Raw genomic sequence first — 19,643 nt, 5'->3', positions numbered from 1 at the left:
GAGAGAGGACTTGCAGGAGGGATGCCGAACCGGGATCTCCAACAAATAACCATCTGGGGAGAATGATGGAAGACCACCTTTAAACCATCAAAGTGCAAGTTCATGACAATCTCAAGAAAGAGGATTCCATCCCAGCTGGACCTGTAATTCAATGGGCACCACCACAAATGAGCTTGACATCCTGGGTGTCAAAATAGACCACAAGCTGTCCTGGTCAAAACACCCGACCAAAATCTCCATCTGGGCCAGTCAGAGACAATAAACTCACAACAGAGAGCCGAGCAACTGTCTACAAGCTACATATCTGCAGTGTCATGGAGTAGCCTACGCCTCACTCAGCTGGATGAGTGCTTCACCTACACATCTTGGTCTACTGGACAATATTCAGAGGAAGGAGTTGACCAGGACACTGTCAGTACAACACTCTCCATCGATAGCCTTAGCCACAGAAGACAGCCGCCGCTACAGTCATGTACAAAATGCATCCCCAATCCCCATACTGCCCTAGAGGAAATGCTCCCTCCAGATCAGACGGAGAAACACTCGCCTATGCACAGCAACACCAGAACATGCTTTCAACCACGCACATTTCTCCAGAACTTTGCTGTCCGGGTGTGGAACAGCCTACCAGAGCATTGACTCCATCACATACAATGGCCTTCAAGCCTTTAAACGCAGAGTTCATAGATATCTCCTGACCACCCCTCACACTGACAGTGATCCATATGAATGGCCAATGGATATATATTATCTTACTTGGCTATTGTTCACAATTGCATTGAATAAAATAAAAAAGGGCCTTCGTGGCCACTGTCAGGGTGCTGCAGCCCTTCTTATTGACCGCGGAGGTGTCCTTTTCGTTCGATAGAACGAAGGAGGGGTCAGCAGGTGACCCTATCCATCGGGCATGGCCTCCATCCCCACCTCCTTCATCCCCAGCAGTCGAGCTGTTAGTGACTCCCAGGGAAGGCGAATGTGTTGGGCTTTACCCACAACGATTTGAGTGTCGCTGCATATCCCTTGGCCAGGGGAAGCAGGCGTTTTGGTTGTGGTCTGGGGACTAGAGCTGCTAGGCCCAAATTCTTCCCAGACGGTGGACTCCACTGCCAGTGGTGTGTCTTTGGACAAACAAACTAATTTAAGAAATTCCATAAATAAATAAATAATAATTAATAGCTAGTGAAAATAGCTGATCTACAAGCTCACCACGCAGCGTGAAGGATCCAGGATAACGTGCTATCTCTCTCTTTTGGATCTCACGACTGTGACATGTTTGGGAAGGGAACCGTACTGTTCAACAGGGTAGCCTACTGGCCTGTAGGCCTAAAGCTTTGAATGCGGCTCAGGCAATGATGACATAACTGACTAAAGTTTTTCTGTCCAGCAGTAGTGCCGCAACAGCCTTGAGAATATTGAACTGTATGGCGTTATGCATAACATTGTCACCCAATATGCAGTCATTATGCAAAAAATAACTAGTAGGCCTATAGGCTAAATATCACACATATTCATATTGTATATAACACAGTGTTGTTGCTGCTTCAATGTGACTCAGTAATAAACAGGCAACAACATAACATTCATAACATTCAACAAATTATGAATTATGATGATGAGGGTTAAGCGGCAAGCCATCATAACTGGAAATAAGCCTATCTAAACATTAAACCCCAGGCGTGTATCATTATACATTTTCATTTTTCCATGCAAGGTATTTAAGCATTAATATTTATAAATATTAATGTTCATTATTATGCTTAAAATATATATACATATAGTTGTTATGATGGTGGCAGCAGTAAATCGCAGCTGCCACGGTAACAGAGCAGGACCATGCAGTGAGCAAAAGAACAGCTGGAAAGAGGGGGGTGGGGGTGCAATTCTAGAAGATTCTACAGGAATCTTATGAGTGGACCCCATTTCATTCGTTTATTGTGGGGACTTATTCTCTAGTTGAGCTATAGCTAGGTGGTTAGCCTGCCCTGTTAAAGACACAACGCACACACTTTACTGTGGAGGGGACAAAGGGTTTTTAGGGTGAGTCTGCCAGCTGTTGAAGCTATAGGTATTCCTAAACAAGCTCTAGAATTGTTCATGCATGTCTTGATGTGACTTCACGTTGCATGCTAATGATTTCTTAGGAATTCCATTTTTATTGTCATTGTGCATATGGTAGCTAAGTTTGCTTGCTAGACGTCAACCTGCTAGTAAAACCAGCTACTGTTAACTAAGCTGATGGACCAGTTATCACATTATTATCAATGATCACATAAAGATTCATGTAATATTACGATGGCGCTGCATTCAGTATTTCCGTGTCTAAACGGGCTGCATGATCATTTGTATTGTCACTCGCTAGTTAGCCACCAAACAGGAGATATATAAATTACTGTACGAGTGTGCTACTTATTAGCACCACTAGCATTGTCAGTAGAATGGAACACACCAAGGTTTCGATGGTGACGTCAACGTCACGCGGAAGTGTTTCAGATTCATTCATTCACTTCTTGTATCGCCAGACCACGATTGTTAGTGACATCACTGATGTATCCTTAGTGTTTTCTGTTTTTATTGTAGCATAATGTCTTGCTAGTTACCAGGCAGGTACGGTGGTACGGTACCTACGCACAGCTGGTTCATATCACCGGACAGAGTGGATAATACCGCATTGAAACCAGTCAGCCATAAAACTGTCCAAACCAGTAACCAGCTTTAGCATTTCATAATAATCATCAGGTCGTTTAACAGCAGAGATTGTTTAGAGAGAGTGCCGTCATTCAAATAAACGGCGCTGCATGGTTAACAGTAGCCCTCTTGCAAAAATAATGTTAACATTACTGTGATGTTAGCAATGTTGTTGCAGTACTAATACGATCTATTAATACTACTATAGGGCGACATTGTCGCTCGACGATAATTTGGCTAAAATAAGTCGCTTTGACACTTTTTCCTGTTGAAAATGCGTTATTTCTTTGCCGAGCGAAGTCGTGCGACTCGGCTTGGCATTCTGTGTTTTGTCCTTTTTTAATGAATGAACATTAATACTTTATTAATTACCGTATGCTGTCCATTGTGTCCACCAATAAAATGTGTTTATTACAGACCCAATGACTGGAATAGACTGATCTCTCTGCAGTGCAAAGATGTCAAGTAAGGACTTATTTTTTATGTTATGTTTGGTTTGACTCAAAGGCGCTCAATCTGTCATAGCTTTGGAACTACACAGTTACACACTATTTATGTGCATTAATTAAAACACTTGGTTTCTGTCATATCATCATACCACATAGCTTCTGCTTCTATCTTTATACTTTGATTCAGCTGTTCTGTTAACTAACAATGGTCGCGTGTACTGCGCCAACATCACCAAGACAGATTCCTCTTGCAATACCTGGCTAATAAATAAATGAATGCATAGGCTACATAATAGATTGAAGAGAAACTAATTAAATCAAACTAGCCTAATTTTGAGTTAACTATTAAAACATATTTTAAACCAGCCAAAAATGGATTAATGCAGATGTTTCATTTCAACCTTGTCATTCATAACAGAGAGAGAGAGGCCATCATATGCCCCTCCCCCTCCCCCAGCCCCCACAACAGTAAGTACAACTAATTCAGTCACACCTAATACTTACTAGCACAACAGTGTTCTACCACACCTCAGGCAGGTTTAGGCTGGTCCAGTGCATCTTAGCAGAGATGTAGTAGAAGCAAACGTTTTTTTATTTTTTATTCACAGGATTCAGGCAAACAGTGACAACGGTTCGTCAATACATTGTCAGATGTATTGACGTCAAACTTTGACGTCAATACATCTTGACGTCAAAGAAGAGGCTACAAATGACTTACATACAAGTGAGGGTCAGGCTATGACCTAGCCTCGGTACCCAGGCTTTTATTTTCGTTCGCATTAGGTTCAGAACTACAGTGCAGGGGGGCGTCACTCCAAATTTGGAGATGTCAGTGTTGTCCATCGCTCAGATCGGTGAACCGATATAATCCAACGCAGTGATCCCGGTGACATCCGCCCCTCGCAGAAATCACGGTGGTTGGGCCAGGGCCAGTCTATAGCTATGACCTGATGAAGATTTATTGACATTGAGACATTGTCACTCTGTTTGCCTGCACCCTGTAAAAGGCTTTAATTGTCTAAGTTTGCTCCAGTGCCCAGCTACAGTAATACGACTACTCAGTCAGTAGTCAGATTTATTATAGTCGTACTTGTTAATTGTCTCCACCAGGCCGAAGGCATGGGGAAAGAGTATGTTTTGCACTCCGTCCGTGTGTGTGTGTGTGTCCGTCTGTCTGTGTACAGCTCATCTCCGGCACCGTTAACCCAGTCGATGCCAAATTTTGCACACACACTCCCTGGATGCCAACATGAACCTCTGCCCCAAATTTTCCAGAACGGCTTGTTATAGCGCCCCCAGGAGGCCGACTTTTATAAAACACATTTTTGGATATTAGTCATATTACTCCTCCAGATTCTGTCCCAAAATCCTGCAAATCGCTACACAGTATCTCTATAGTCATGTGATGATGTGTTCAAGACGGATCTGTCCGATATTTCATATTCCATCCTAATTGGCTAACATTGGCTTTCAAAGTTTGCAGGATTGGACCGTTTTGAACAAAAAGCCTCAAATCATGAACGCAGCATGCAATTTACGTGAAATCGAAGAAATGGCACCCTTTTCACATTGGTCTATTATAGCGCTACCAGGAGTCCACAACCTGACCTGCCCTGATGGAGACCTGTGCCCCGAGGGGCACTTTATCTAGTTGTTATTATTATTATATTACTCAGTCATTTTAAATAACACTGTTGTTGCATAATATGCTGCATGTTTATATGTACAATAACAATGCCAAATGAAGCCAATAATTGAGCCACACCCATACAATTCACATGAATAATACACCACCATGCCATTTTTTTCTTAAAAGAATGTATAGTCCCAGCATGCAAGTCTCTTCGCGTTGCTTTTAAATGCTTCTCTGTCTCAATTATTTCTATCAGCAACTGCCCAACACTCCCGGGTTTGTGGGGTACAACCCATACAGCCATCTGGCCTACAACAACTACAGACTGGGAGGGACCCAAGGCAGCAACAGTCGGGTAACGGTATGAATATTAACCTAAACCAAAGACTGAAATGTGGCAGAAACAACTGGAGAAAATAAAACAGGTGATGAATGAGGGGGTTAGTGATGTGTGTCTGGCGAGTGGCGACAGATTATTGCAACATCCCTGGTTTGATTCTAGATGGAGGTTTCCATTGCATGTCCTCCCCCTCTTTGCCCTCCACTTCCTGTCTCGCAACAATCTAAATAAAATGTTGATGTAACACAAACATTAAATTATCTTTATTGTTAATGGCATTTAATGTTTGTGTTAGGGACAAGATGACATACATTTTCCCTTCATTGTCAATGGCGTTTTTAAAACAAACATTGAACTAAAAACAAACATTAAACCTGTATATAGCGCCCCTCAAAAACCAAAACGACCTAAAAATACATTAAGAAGTAACAAATGAGACCCAGGTGACTTGAACAATCATACTTGCTAGGACAAAGCAAACCATTGTCCTAGTCATCACCTAGGACAAAGCAAACCATTGACCTAGTCATCACCTAGTCAGTACACCTAGTCACAAGACTGGCCCTTTTTTGTCAGGGGAGAGAGTAGTGGCATTTGCACATTTTCCACTCTTCCTTAAAAGTGCACGCACCGCACAGTGGACACTGGACAGTACAATTAGCCTTACTCATTCCATTACAGAGATTTCCTGAAATGTGTGTCATGCCATACCCCATCTGCTACCTCCACCATGGTGCAGACTGGCTAAGAGTCCATCTGTGTGTATTCAGATACCGCCTGCCTTTAAAGTAAGTATGGCTGACAGCCATGCTAAGTAACCCATGCCATCAGTGTTGCCATGGTATCACAGACCCACTGCTCGGCATGGCTTTGACCGCTAAGGAGTAATTCATTCGCTGCATGCAAGCTGTGGTTGGTCCAAACCTGACAATGGCATTATGTCTCGCATTGGGCAAATTTCAGTTAAGTCAGATTTTTTTATTATTTTCTTTCAGCCAGTGCTATTCTGTCCTACCTTGCAGGATTCCTGGCTGTTGGTTGGCTTCAAACTGTCTTTAATGAAATCAAATTAATTTAACTGATTGGCTTAACTGCACCCTTTATTAGACTCAAAACCTCTTTGTTGAAGTCTAGTTACTCAACCATGCCAAGCCTTGTAAACTAGTGTAATGCTTAATTGGGTCGTCCACTCACAGTTAACAGTCTTTGTATTGAGTTTGTGCTTGAAATGTACTGTAATTCTGCAAACTGTTAATAAATATTTCAATCAATCAAAAGAAAAAAGCCAGCATGTAGATTGTATAGGCTACTTCCCAGGTTAGCGTTACCACAAAGCAGAAACCTGATCATTCAGTCAACACACATTGTGTATGTCCTAATATGACTTTGTTTCCTCTCCAGAATACCCCTGGAATTAATATTCCAAAGCCACCAAAGCCTCCTGATAAGCCATTGATGCCATATATGAGATATAGTCGAAAGGTATGTGTAACACATCCAGTCTTTAGATAATCAATCATCACACAGTAAGTACTGTAGTAAGCATCAGGCCTTGGTAGTAGTTGATCAAGGTACGTATAAAACCAAGACAGAACAAGGTACTAACCTAGGACACATCACAGATAGTGGAATTTATCAGCTTGGAGATGGAGCTTAAACCACACGGCCTCCTCTGGTTTGTGAACTCTCTGCAACGAGATAACCATTTATATCCCCTCCAACCAACCCAACCCCACATCAATGTCTGGTTCTCATCACCAGGTTTGGGATCAAGTAAAAGCCTCCAATCCCGATCTGAAGCTATGGGAAATTGGGAAGATAATCGGTGGCATGTGGAGGGACCTCACTGATGAGGAGAAACAGGATTATTTGAATGACTACGAAGCAGAGAAGGTTGGTTGTTTTGCAAAGGGTACTGATGGGTTGGGGACTTCTGATAGGTTATCAGTAGATGTTCTGTGGGTCCCTCCAGTCATCATTTCTTCCTTTACTAACAACCGTAGTAAACCTCTTTCCTTATCTTGTCATAGTTGAACAGCATCGAGGGACCACCTGTTATGCTTTCCCTACCTGTCTGTTTCCCTGTCATTCCTGTTGTCTCGCCCACTGTAGATTGAATATAATGAGAGCATGAAGGCCTATCACAACTCACCTGCCTACCTGGCCTATGTCAATGCAAAGAGCCGTGCGGAGGCAGCTCTGGAGGAGGAAAGTCGACAGAGACAGTCCAGGCTTGACAAGGGCGAGCCTTATATGAGTATTCAGCCAGCTGAAGATCCAGATGGTAATGATAATAACTATTGCACTCAGTAGAGTGCACACATCTGCCTACACTGTGCAGCTGTTGAGATATGCCATTTCCACCTTGATAGGGGAATGAGTCCATGAGTTCCATGCCTTTGACTGTGACCGTGTCTTTTGACCTTTACAATCCCAAATGTAAGCATCTCTCCAGGCCTACTGATCCTGATCCCACCAAGTTTAAAGACAGACTCATTATGTTATGTTATTTTTCCTGCTAGGTGGTAGCATAAGCGTAGCGAAGCTGTGCCAGCCATAGACTCCCATTGTATGAGCCTCCGTTTCATTTCCGTGTTAGCAGGGAGGAGGGTGGTGTTGTTGTGATGATTCATCATGAGCATTTGGGCACACCCTTTACCTCTCGCCAGAAACGGTTATATGTCGGGATCGATGTGAGACAAAGTCACACATGACATCCGAACATCGGATGCGCGACGAATCACCATGGACAGCACTCGAAGCTTTAGACTACGGGGCTTTGAAAATCCTGCTTTAATGTAGTCTAAATGGAGCTGGATGTAAAGAACCCATAGCTGGTGGGGACGGAGGCGTTGCATAGCAACCGGATCAACGTTAAAAGTTAATTTGGCTGAGTATACGGGGGGTACGAACATGTATGTAGTTTGCTGATGACGTACCCTAGCGGGGGGTATGATTATGTTTGGAGATGGCAGAAAAATAATGAATGTTTTTGAAGCTTATCTATGAAAATCCCCATGTTTTTTTGCACTCTGTCACAATCTGGGAACCCATCGGCAGACAAAAGGAAAAACAGCGCCCTATACTGTGTTTTCCTTTGAATTTACCTCTGGGGTCGGCGACCAATACAATGTAGTTAACAGGATGTTGGCCTTTTTGGTCCCTCCTCGTCCGGTCGCACGTGTCTTTGTTTACATTCCTAACATAAAGGAAAGGAAAAGTACTATGTTTACCCAGGGTAACTGGACTAAGCTCAAGAACTTGTTTACAGCCAGGCCCTGCTCATAGAACATTTCATGGTAGAGGTTCAATGCCTTGTCCAAGGGCACTTCAGCGGTGGTATTTTTAACGTGCCTATTTTAACATACCTAACTACAGTTGTAACAGGAGCTGCCGACAGATTCTGCTGCGGAGCTCTGAATCTGCCTTGAGAGATTACTAAAGCCTTAACTGATTGACTGAAGTATTTGATGCATGTCAATCCAAACGCACACACACTCATTTCTCATTGTCTCCACCAGGCCGAAGGCATGGGGGGAGAGTATGTTTTGCACTCCGTCCGTCCGTGTGTCTGTCCGTCCGTCCGTCCGTGTGTGTGTGTGTGTGTGTGTCCGTCCGTGAGCAGCTAATCTCGGCCACCGTTAACCCGGTCGATGCCAAATTTTGCACACACACTCCCTGGATGCCAACGATGAACCTCTGCCCCAAACTTTCCAGAACGGCCTGTTATAGCGCCACCAGGAGGCAGCTTTGTGCAAAACAAGTTTTTGCACAGCACACCTACACATTTTGTCCAAACATCACGCAAATTGGTACACAGTCTCTCTAGAGCCATTCAACCAAACCGGTCTTTCACATTTCTCAGACTCCATCCTGATTGGTTAAGATTGGCTTCCAAAGTTCACAGGAGTGCTCAGTTTCAAACAAAATGCTGCAAATCATGAACATTCGATTCGATTGGCTGAGCACAGAATGTGATTTTGTATCATGATGATAAGAGAGCCCCTCACTTCACACGAGTGTGATCCCCCCCCCCCCCAATTGAAGTAGAGAAACGACTCTGTCTTTTGCGGTCCATCGTACTCGAGCAAGATATTCTGCGGCTTTTGAAAGGTTAGTAAAAATGTTCATAAAACAGAAAAGAATGTAGTTGGCATATCGCAGCGATTCTGCCAAGCCATCTAGCTGTAACAATATAAAGCCAGCATGCGTATGGGGCCACTGTCTCTTTGTTTGTGTGTTTTGGTGCAACACACGTGTCTAAATGAGGGTACCGATAGGGTAAAGTTTGAGATCCTATGAAGTTCATTAAGGTTTTAGTGCAAAAAAACACCAGGATTTTCATAGATTCAAAAACATGATTTGTATGGAGTCCATCTTGAATGAAGATTCCATTCTGTATTATGACCTTGACCATTGGCTTTTCGAACTCTCTTCAAGGTAGCCTTATCATTTTCAGCAAGTTTTGTGAAAATCTTCCCCATCTGTTCTTCAGTCATCATCACTAATCCATCCAAACTATGTGCAGACTTGAGAAAAAGGCTGCACACTCATAGCCACGATGCTGGAAATGTATTTAACAGAAACCAACGTTTCGACTTGTAAGGTCTTCTTCAGGGACTTGAGACTTGGGACTTCAGAGTTCAGACTTAAGACTTGGCATCACAATTGGCATGACAGATCCTTTTTGCCACAAGATGTGCTAATAAAGATATTACATTTGGATGAAGAGAAAAATAAGCTTCAATCCGATACCAACCCACTGAAGACAAAAATGCATGCGTAACTTTATACAAGTCCCCGTTGTTATGTCACTGACTCAGAGGTTCACAGAAATGCTAATAAACGGCTTACATTTGGGAAAAGTGAAGAATTTGCTTTCTCACAATAGAGTTATAATATATCTAGCGATATATTAATTTCAATTAAGTTTCTCACCCAGCGCATGAAGCACCCTTGTGCTCAAATGCGGAAGACTTGAACACAGAGCAGGCGCCTAGGCTTTCAGTAGCGGATTCAAATGAAAATCAACTGATATCAACCAGTAGGTTACTTATCAAGACCATGCAATGGAGGGAGCCTACTGGCTGCGATTAGCCTAACCTCAGTCTTAACCGGCCATGCAAGTCCCCTAACTTCATATCAGTCTTTACCGGCCACCTAAGTCAACTTCACAATGTTTTAGCTTTGGCAGCAGTAATTTCACTTCCATGTTTCCTAATTGCAGCCAGTAGGCCTTGATAAGTAACCTACTAGTTGATATCAGTTGATAACATTCGAAGAGGGTGCTTTCAGACGGTAGAAGCATGCACTGTTTTAAATGCGGAAGTATTGCAATCCCAGATTTGACCACCAGGCGACGGCAGCTTCACTGATCTACTGTGGTTCTGAGGGGTGAGGGCTTGTTTCTCACTCCCTGCAGAGGCCAATGGTCCATGCCCGAGTGCAATTTGAGATATATTGGTCAACCCACAGAGGAGAAAAATGGACACGGCAGAATCTTAAGGCCACATCATACTCCAAATAAAATAGAACTTTCTTCGACTTCAGCAGGTCAGAACTAAATTATGTCATTGCATAGCAAAGGAATTTAGCTCTTGTAGCACCTTCAAGTGTTTCTAACTAGCTGAACACCCGCTAGCCAAACATTGTGTGCGATAATGTGTACCGATTTGTGTGAGTTTTGGACAAAATCTGTAGCAGTAGCAGCAAAAAGTGTGTTTAGAACAAAACGCACTATGGCAGAACATGTAATCTGGCACAAATGTGAAGTGTTGTAGCGCCACCATGAGGGTGCTGCATTCATGATGTGTGGCATTTTGTGCCAAACGGCCACCCACACAAACTTTGGTATAGCATCAGGGATCCTTAAGGATCGGGAGGCCCCGTTCATGACGTCATAATTTTAATAATTAATTATTAGTGTGTATTATAGGACTTCAAAGCATGGACAGCATACACAGCCAAGTAGAAAAATACACAAAAATATGCCTTACTATTTTAAGAGGATAAACGCATCAGAAAATAATGGAGAACAGACATTCTATAATACAACCAGCGCTATAGTCATCAACAGCTTGCTGACTGTCCGAGATAAATTACAACATTTCTGTCTCCTTTCCATTTCCTCACATCCCTACGTGCTATGCAATTTGTTTCATGTTTGAGTGGCCATGCAGTTAGTGATGCCAAATATAGAATCTGATAAGGTTTTGTGTGAATTCTGTGAATTCTAGCTTTCCATGGGTATTTTCTTCCTTTACAGTTAGATATTCATATTGTAATGTATTGTAGATAAAATGTCTTGTAATATATTGATTATCGCAAGTATGGTGATATCGTTATCTAGGGCCAAATATAGTCACGGTATTGTGCGTTAATCATATCTTCCCACCTGTAATATATAGACTTATTACGTTATTTAAAAGAGTAAAGGTAAGGCCTTTTACTCAAATGCCTTCCCTATAAAACTGTAGAACCCCAACAGAACTGTAATTACAACAGCGGCCAGCCCAAGCACACACTGAGGTCATCCCACACACTGTTTCATTCTCTCCTCCTCCAACACTAGAACTTTCCACATAATTTGTTAGTGCCACCTCTGACGTGCCATTTCATCCTTTAAGCTGCCAAGCATGGCCTTGTATTACACAACTGTTAAAGTGTTATAGTATTCTTAGCATTGGTTTAGACATAATTGTGCAATCTTGAACCCCCCCCCCCCCCCCCCCCCACACACACACACACACACACACACACACTCGTAACACAATAAAAGTGGACCTTTGGGTTCCACCCACTAGCTAGCGGCAGTGGCTGATCTACAATGGAAGATAATGATGTACAGGAAACTGGAGATAAACCCCATAGCTATTTAGAGACACCCAGAACTTGAAAACGTCAGAGTTGCTATCCCTGCGGTTTACGTTCTGTACAAGGCGCCGCACGTACGTTGACAAAAATGTTTATGCTACGGTTGCTTAGACCAGGGGTTCTCAACTTTTTGGCTGGGGACCCTCGGAAATGCTTTGGCCATGCCCTCCCACTCCCCCACACAATACAAATTGACTGCTACAATAACCTTAAACGACAACTTTAGTTTTTTTCAACCAAGGTTCATGTTTTAGGTTATTATTAGAGAAAGTAAAAGATGAGTGTTAATTCTTTTTCATTTGCTGCTTTCTTTCGTTTTAGGGATTTTAGCCGTTTTTGACAGGGGGTGGCGGGGGCATTCGAGCATGGGGCTAAATATGTATTGTTTTACAAAATATTATGGCGATTTCATTTCTTATTATTTACTATAGTCCTACTAGACCCCAAGAAATTACATCTGGCCACAAAAGATCACGAGATCTACTGAATGTGTCAAACTGCATATTGAGCCTATGACACAGTGTGGCTTCCCCCCAGTAGGCTACCTTCACATTCAGTAGATCCTGTGATCTTCTGTGGCCAAGTGTAATTTCCTGGGGTCTAGTAGGACTATACTAAATAATAAAAAAAGAAAATCGCCATAATATTCTGTAAAAAAAATACATATTTAGCCCCATGCTTGAATGCCCCCGCCCCCCTGTCAAAAAGAGCTGAAATCCCTAAAACGAAAGAAAGCAGCAAATGAAAAAAAAAATAACACTCATCTTTTACTTTCTCTAATAACCTAAAACATGAACCTTGGTTGAAAAAAACGAAAGTTGTCCTTTAATAGAGATAAATACATTATAAATACTGAAACCAGATATAATCACTAAGTTTATGCGTGTACATAAGTCTATGTAAACTCTTAATTTCCATTGTCCAGACATTCGGGTTTGGTAAAGTCCATCAGTCACTTTTACAGTACATCTTTTTTCTCCCACCCGCAAAATGCTAGTCTCTCCCACTTTATTCCTATTGGCGTCAAAAGCTTGCGGAGACATACTGCTTACATGAGAGTTGTAATCATAATTGCGGTTGAAAAGAAGATGATGAATATATCAAGCATTGCTTCTCAGCAGTTCAATGTTTTGCACTTATGACTGAGGGTTGGTTTGTTTAAACCTATAGGTTAAAGACAGACCACCAACTATTGGTCAGAAGGTTGTTTCTGTGTAATTTAATTAAGCAGGAGTAGTGTATAGTGATTTAGTGTTAAACTTACTGAATGTTGCCTAGGCGTAATTTAGTGAAACACTTATTATGAGCTGTCCACTATAATAATCTCAACGAAACTGTATGAAACGACTTAATTAAAAAAGAGGTTTTGAGTTGACTACAACCATATAGGGCAAATGTCTGCTGTATTCCCAGTCAGGGACTGGAAGTAATAGTGCATTCAATGAGATGTAGCTGTCTTTGGATGTAATTGCTTGACAATGAACACTTGTTTATGTAGCAAATGAACATACACCAAAGATGCACATTTGTTGGAAATGAAAATTGTAGGCTTTGAAAGTTCTAATTGAACCGTTGGACCTTGAGACACGGGTTATATAACAGCTTGTTCCATTCATCATAACAATGCTTTCCTCAAGGTTGAATTTTGACATAATGGCATATTCTTACTTATAAGTAAGTATATTCTTAGCATATACTTACTTACTGTATAAATACCAGCTACCTGCCGTTTTAAGTGTCTGGACAGAACAAGATGTGCACCAAGTGTTATGCACATCTGTTCCTGGAACCTCGCCCTGCCCTGTCAATGGTGGCTATCCAGTTCATGTTCAGTATACTCAGCTTGGCACATGGTACATGAAATATATCTAAAACATTCGCGAAAAGCCTAATGTTTTTCTTCATGCTTTCAGATTATGATGATGGATTCTCCATAAAGCACTCCGCAGCTGCTCGTTTCCAGCGCAACCACCGTTTGATCAGTGAGATCCTTAGTGAGAGCGTAGTTCCAGATGTGCGATCAGTTGTAACCACTGCACGCATGCAGGTCCTCAAACGGCAGGTCCAGTCTTTGATGGTACATCAGGTAAAGCCAAATTCTTGGTTTATGAGTCACCCAAATTGTTATACAGAATATGGCATGTATATTTTGTGTTATTAAATATGCAATAAATCGAATAAATGTGTCCCTTGATCACAGAGAAAATTGGAGGCAGAGTTGCTTCAGATTGAAGACCGGCACCAGGATAAGAAAAGGAAATTCATTGAAGCCACAGAATGTTTCACAAACGAACTCAAAAGGGTATAGTATTTGTTATATAGACGTTGGCCATCAACACTATACTGTAGGTTCCATGCAAGCTTGATTTTTGCGTCATCATATGATACGAGTGAAAGTTTGCTCATGAGGACGGCTAGCTCTGTTATTCAGCCATCAGCTGCGGCTAACTCCATCCACATGCCCTGGCAAATACGTACATACATACTAGCTGTCATCATCAGAGTTGATGCACTGTCTACATCATACAACAGGCGGCGCCATTTACCTTTATGAACCTTTATCAGTTACCTAATGTATACAGATGGCGAAGGAAAACAACAAGCTCAAGTCTGTGCATGCGTTGAACTGCCACTGCAGTGCCCTCTTCAATATCACAGAAAACAAAACAAAAAGTCAATTTGAAATGTCAAAAGTCAAGTCATACGATTTGTCACACACGTTACCGCAGTGAAATTTGTTCTCCGCATTTGACCCATCTCTTGGAGCAGTGAGCCGCAGCCAAGGAGCGGTGAGCTGCAGCCGTGCCACGCTCGGGAATCATTTGATTAGTAGATTTGACCCCCCAATCCAACCCTTTGATGCCGAGTGCCAAGCAGGGATGCATTGGGTCCCATTTTTACAGTCTTTGGTATGACCCGGCCGGGGATCGAACCCCGACCTCCCAGTTTCAGGGCGGACACTCTAACCACAAGGCCACTGTCTGTCTGTTGAATGTTTGTAGCAACATTAAAACAAATAATAGCCCTCCAAGTAAATATGCCATAATTAAAGAATTAGGTATTGTAAAATACATATAACGTACATAAACTGGAAATTTAAAAGAGCACAAGAGTTCAAAATGGAAATTTGTTCATAACGACTCAAGATATCCTGCTAACACAAAACATTACCTCCATGGTGAAGGTAATAAAATACAGACCTGTAATAAAACAATCTCATAAAAGACAGCTTGTAGATCAAAGGTAGCATTTCAGATCCAAGGGGCTCAAAAGGTGTAAATATGTAACCATGTGCATTGCATTTAGCCAATCGCTATGGAATATCAAAAATATGTATGAAAAATGACATGACTCCTTTTTCACAAAATCTGTAGAGAAAAGCTGGTTTTGATTTTCAGACAATATAGTTAGCCTATATGGGTAGTTGCATCATGATCCAAGGACTCCAGGGTAATGTGTTTATTGTTTGACCTACGGTTCAGGAGTTATAGGCCAAAACTTAAAGCCCCATAGGGTGGATTTGATTTACTTTTTATGTGGAGGTATTTCAGTGTTCGTTCCGAGATAGTTTAGTGCCATTGGGTACTTTCACCTACCTCGATGAGGACGGCTAAAACCAGAAAAACATGCACTTCAAAGGACCATGGTCTAGTAGTACTGTGACAGAAACATGCCACACTGTTCCTGTTTATAAGAGGTTTACAGCAGTTCCTCAAAGATGACTTCATAAAATCTCCAACTCGCACACACACACACACACACACACACACACATCCACACACCCCTACCTTTAGAATGTGAGTTAAAACCCCATATTGCTGTCCCTCCATCCAGCTGTGCTGCATGAAAGTGGAGGTGGACATGGAGAAGATTTCCACAGAGATTGCTGCAGCAGAGGAGGCATCCCGTAAACGAGTGGCCGACCGAGAGAAGGAGACAGGAGACCAAGAAGCACCCACCTGTGTCCTGGCCGAGGAAGAGAAACACATCTGTGCGACGCATGGTGGCAAATCACAACAGACTTCTCTGAGTGAAAGTAGCAACAAGGAGGGCGAGGACACGGAAGCCAACCCCATGGATACCACGGGTAAAAGTGTTGGCTGTGGCTTTGTCTGTGACTTCATAAAGGACAACACATTTAAACATTCTGTTACCCTGCTTCAGTTCTAGGGCCCTATCTTCCACCTGGTGCAATGCGGCACAATGCCGCTTAGCACTGAGTGCAGTGCGCATTCCGTATCGTCCCCCTGATGCAATGGTTAAATTCACACCTTGCACCTGCATTGACTAGATACTAAATGATCTATTCTACAGTATATATGGGGTGGCGGTGTGTTGGTCTTAAAATGGTAAAGTGTGGTCAGGCGCGATCATGGCGCAATGCTATTTTCCCCACAGACTTTGTGCTTCAACTAGCTGGCACTTAACCAGCTGAAAGCAGTGAGATGCAGGTGAACTGATTCGTAACTATCAACACAGCACAATGCCGCTCAATGCATTACAGGTCACCATCAAAGGGGATGACGACGCACGGCGCAGACAGCCATCCACCATGCTTTAATAAGTGTTTTAAAAACAATCTAGCTGAAGGCATGTGATTCAGTCGATATGCCAAGATATCACAGATCTCTCTTAGACATGAGGAGATATTATAACTATAGGTGGAAGAAGTAAAAAGCAGTAGCACACCTGTTCAATCCGTTTCAATCCATCCGATCTGAACACCATCTTTCATGAATGCTATGAATAAGAGAAAAAGGTGCATCTGCTATGCATGTTAGACGAGCGGTGATGGAAAGAAACGGAGCATATGCCTCATTTAGTTTAATGCAAAGCTGCACCGGAAATAAGTGACCGACAAGCTCACAATGCGTTGCAGTGTGATGCTGCAAACGTTCTGTGGTGGAGAAAATATGTGTAAATTGACCAAATTCTATTTTGGATGCGAACACTAAGGCAGGGGTTCTCAACGTTTTTGGCTGGGGACCCCCGAAAATGCTATGGCCATGTCTCGTGACCCCCGCCCCGCCCCCCTCCCCACCACCAATACAAATTGGCTGCTACTATAGAGGGTATGCACAAGCATAAAGTGAATGGCAAAACTAGTGACAGAGTGAGTTTAATGTCGTTTAACGCAATCAAATACAACTTTTCTGTTCGGATGAATGGGATGTCAAGGCCAGAAAGTAGATTTTTGCCACTCAGTAGGCGTTCCTGTATAACTCCCAGGTTTGATGATGATGCCACGCGCATACCCTCTATAACCTTAATAATAAAGAAAATGCATCATAAATAAATACTGAAACCAGATATAATCATTAAGGAAAGTTTATGCATGCACTATGTGTCCTATGTAAACTCTAAATTTCCATTTTCCAGCCATTCAGTTGCAAAAAGGATTTTTTTTCTTTTTTTAATTTATGAAAATAATTTGGGGACCCCCCAAAATAATTTGAGGACCCCCCCAAGGGGTCGCGACCCCCAGGTTGAGAACCCCTGCGCTAAGGGGTGGCAGTTGCCACCCCCTGTGAGCCCAAATGACACCCCTGGCTGCCTGCCACGGAGGTTGAAAGAGAACGCAGACGCACTACCAAAGTGTCTACATTGTGTAAGTCTAAGTCATAAAGCATGGTTTTCTTATCGTCGGTATGATGTTTTTCCAAATTCTTGTGTTTAATCCAATTCAGTTATTTTGTTTAGATGGCATCAATAGAATTCAACAGATTTCCTACTAAAACTTGGAGGCTGAGTATTTAGACAATCGGAAATGTGTAATGTGATTAGAGTAGAGCAGTAGACAACACTGGTTTTATTTTTTTAAGTTTGAAGTAGCGTAGATTGTCTGCAAGTAGACTAATTGAGGGGTCTCCGACTGACAAAAAATAAGGACACACTCCCAATTGCCCAAATTAAGACCTGACGAAGATGTAACTGAAACATCGAAATGTTTACCTGTACCCTGTTAATAAAGTAAGGGCCTAAATTGTCTGAGCTGCTCCAGTGCCTCTTTTTCTCATCGCCCAAATGAAGACCCTGCATAATGATACGAAGTTCCACCATTAAAATAGTGCTCCTGATTCGTGTTTCATTATTTTTTGTTAGATTTCTCTTTAAATGTCTCCTTTTTTCACTGATTCAGGGAAGTCCAAGTCCTCTGAGGAGTTAGATCCTCATCCAGGCAGCGAGGAGGGAGTTCCAGAGGATAAGGAGAGCGTTCCTGAAGGAGCCATGGAGGAGGGAACTAGTGACAGTAACACAGGTTCGGAGACCACCTCTGCCCAGACAGAAGATGCTCCACCTAGCGAGCCAACCTCCGAGGGGCCTAACAAAGCCCGCACAGCCCACTGAGTCAAACCCTCACTGGTTGGAAACTGTCTGGCTACCCCTTACATCCAGTGGCCTCTCCTCACCGATCATCTCTATAATGACATATTGCACAGCAGCATCTCAATATGTAAACGGCATCCAAACTGTGTTCAAATGGGCTCAATTTTGCCAAGCAAGCTTGAAGCAAAGGTTCACCTTTGAACTGTTCCTGAGAACATCAGACAGAAAATGCAACCAAATTTTACAGCACTTGAAACATACAGAGCAAATGGCTGCTAAATGTGCCACAAAGCCCATGTGAATGCACTATTATTCCCCCCAGGCCTTGCTGCCAGTTGGAAGAACTCAAATCTTTGTCAGCACATATCAATACATATCTCCTGTCTTATTCTCTGGCACTATATCTGGCAGATCCCAGATCATTGCGAATTAAGACTGGCTATATAAAAAAAAGAAGAAACAAAAAAAGTCACATAAAACAATTGTTTAAATGTTATATTTAACTTTGTTCTTTGTATTGTATTACCATTTGTTGCTTTTGTTGTTATTTTTGCATGTCGCAGTTTGTTTAAAAAAAAACGTTGGCTTTCTTGTGAAGAGTGGAGTGGAGTGATTTGTCTCGTAGGCAGGGCAATCTTTGTTTACTCTCCGTATCAGTATTAAAGTGACAGTATTGTCTCAGGAGTTTGTAGTCACTAGTAGTATTTCTTTCTTTGTTATTTTGTATTTATTATCAGCATTTTATTATCCTTACGTATTGGCTGTCCTGGGGCCTACATCATCCATGAATATGTCACTAGATCATCAATGCTGTACAATGCACGACTACCAATGTTCTCAAGTTTGCTAGCTCTCAATCAAATCAAAAGCAGTATACTTAGAACAATTCTGTTCCATATTTAGCAGTATTACAATGTTCAGCAGACATGTTTTAAATGTAATGTTGTACAGTGTAACAATGTTAGCTTAAATAAACATGGATTTTCATCTGGCCGTGAAGCAGCTTGAAGAACAGTCATAAACATGCAGTCTTAAAATGAATTTCCTTTTACATATTTATACTGTACCAATAAACTTTTCTACCCAGAGCTCTATGTTCTTGTGTTTTTCCCCCCTACATTTTACAGGCGATACAGAACCAAGATAAAAAGGATATCTACAGTGTGTGGTAATACGATGGAATTCTGGAGCAATTAACCCAGTTTTCTGGTGGTGCTCCAACTTTTTCATGTCGAGGACCTCCAAAATGATATGTTTGGCCGCGGACCCAATCTGAAATGATTTAGTTCCAAGGACCCCCAGAAGCAAAGACTTAAAAATGTAGAAATACTAGAAT

General features: G+C 42.1%; 1 protein-coding gene across 2 annotated transcripts; it reads left to right on the top strand.

Annotated features, from left to right (window-relative positions):
• Nucleotides 1-1,868: 1,868 nt before the first annotated feature.
• LOC310858672 (SWI/SNF-related matrix-associated actin-dependent regulator of chromatin subfamily E member 1-like) lies at nt 1,869-19,395 on the top strand. Of its 2 annotated transcripts, none has more exons than XM_083764888.1 (11): nt 1,869-2,037; nt 3,103-3,150; nt 3,553-3,602; nt 5,024-5,122; nt 6,509-6,589; nt 6,869-7,000; nt 7,220-7,391; nt 13,894-14,066; nt 14,181-14,282; nt 15,815-16,067; nt 18,120-19,395. In XM_083764888.1, the coding sequence occupies exons 2-11, from the start codon at nt 3,144-3,146 to the stop codon at nt 18,326-18,328; spliced, it is 1,278 nt and encodes a 425-aa protein (XP_083621014.1). In that variant the 5' UTR covers nt 1,869-2,037; nt 3,103-3,143; the 3' UTR covers nt 18,329-19,395. The 2 variants fall into 2 exon arrangements, with proteins under 2 accessions (XP_083621014.1, XP_083621013.1); XM_083764887.1 differs by having other exon boundaries at nt 5,024-5,128.
• Nucleotides 19,396-19,643: the final 248 nt, after the last annotated feature.

The sequence above is a fragment of the Protomyctophum parallelum genome, assembly GCF_964188405.1.
Source record: "Protomyctophum parallelum genome assembly, chromosome: 5".
In the NCBI taxonomy this organism is placed as follows: domain Eukaryota; kingdom Metazoa; phylum Chordata; class Actinopteri; order Myctophiformes; family Myctophidae; genus Protomyctophum; species Protomyctophum parallelum.
This window is presented reverse-complemented; position numbering and strand designations above follow the sequence as displayed.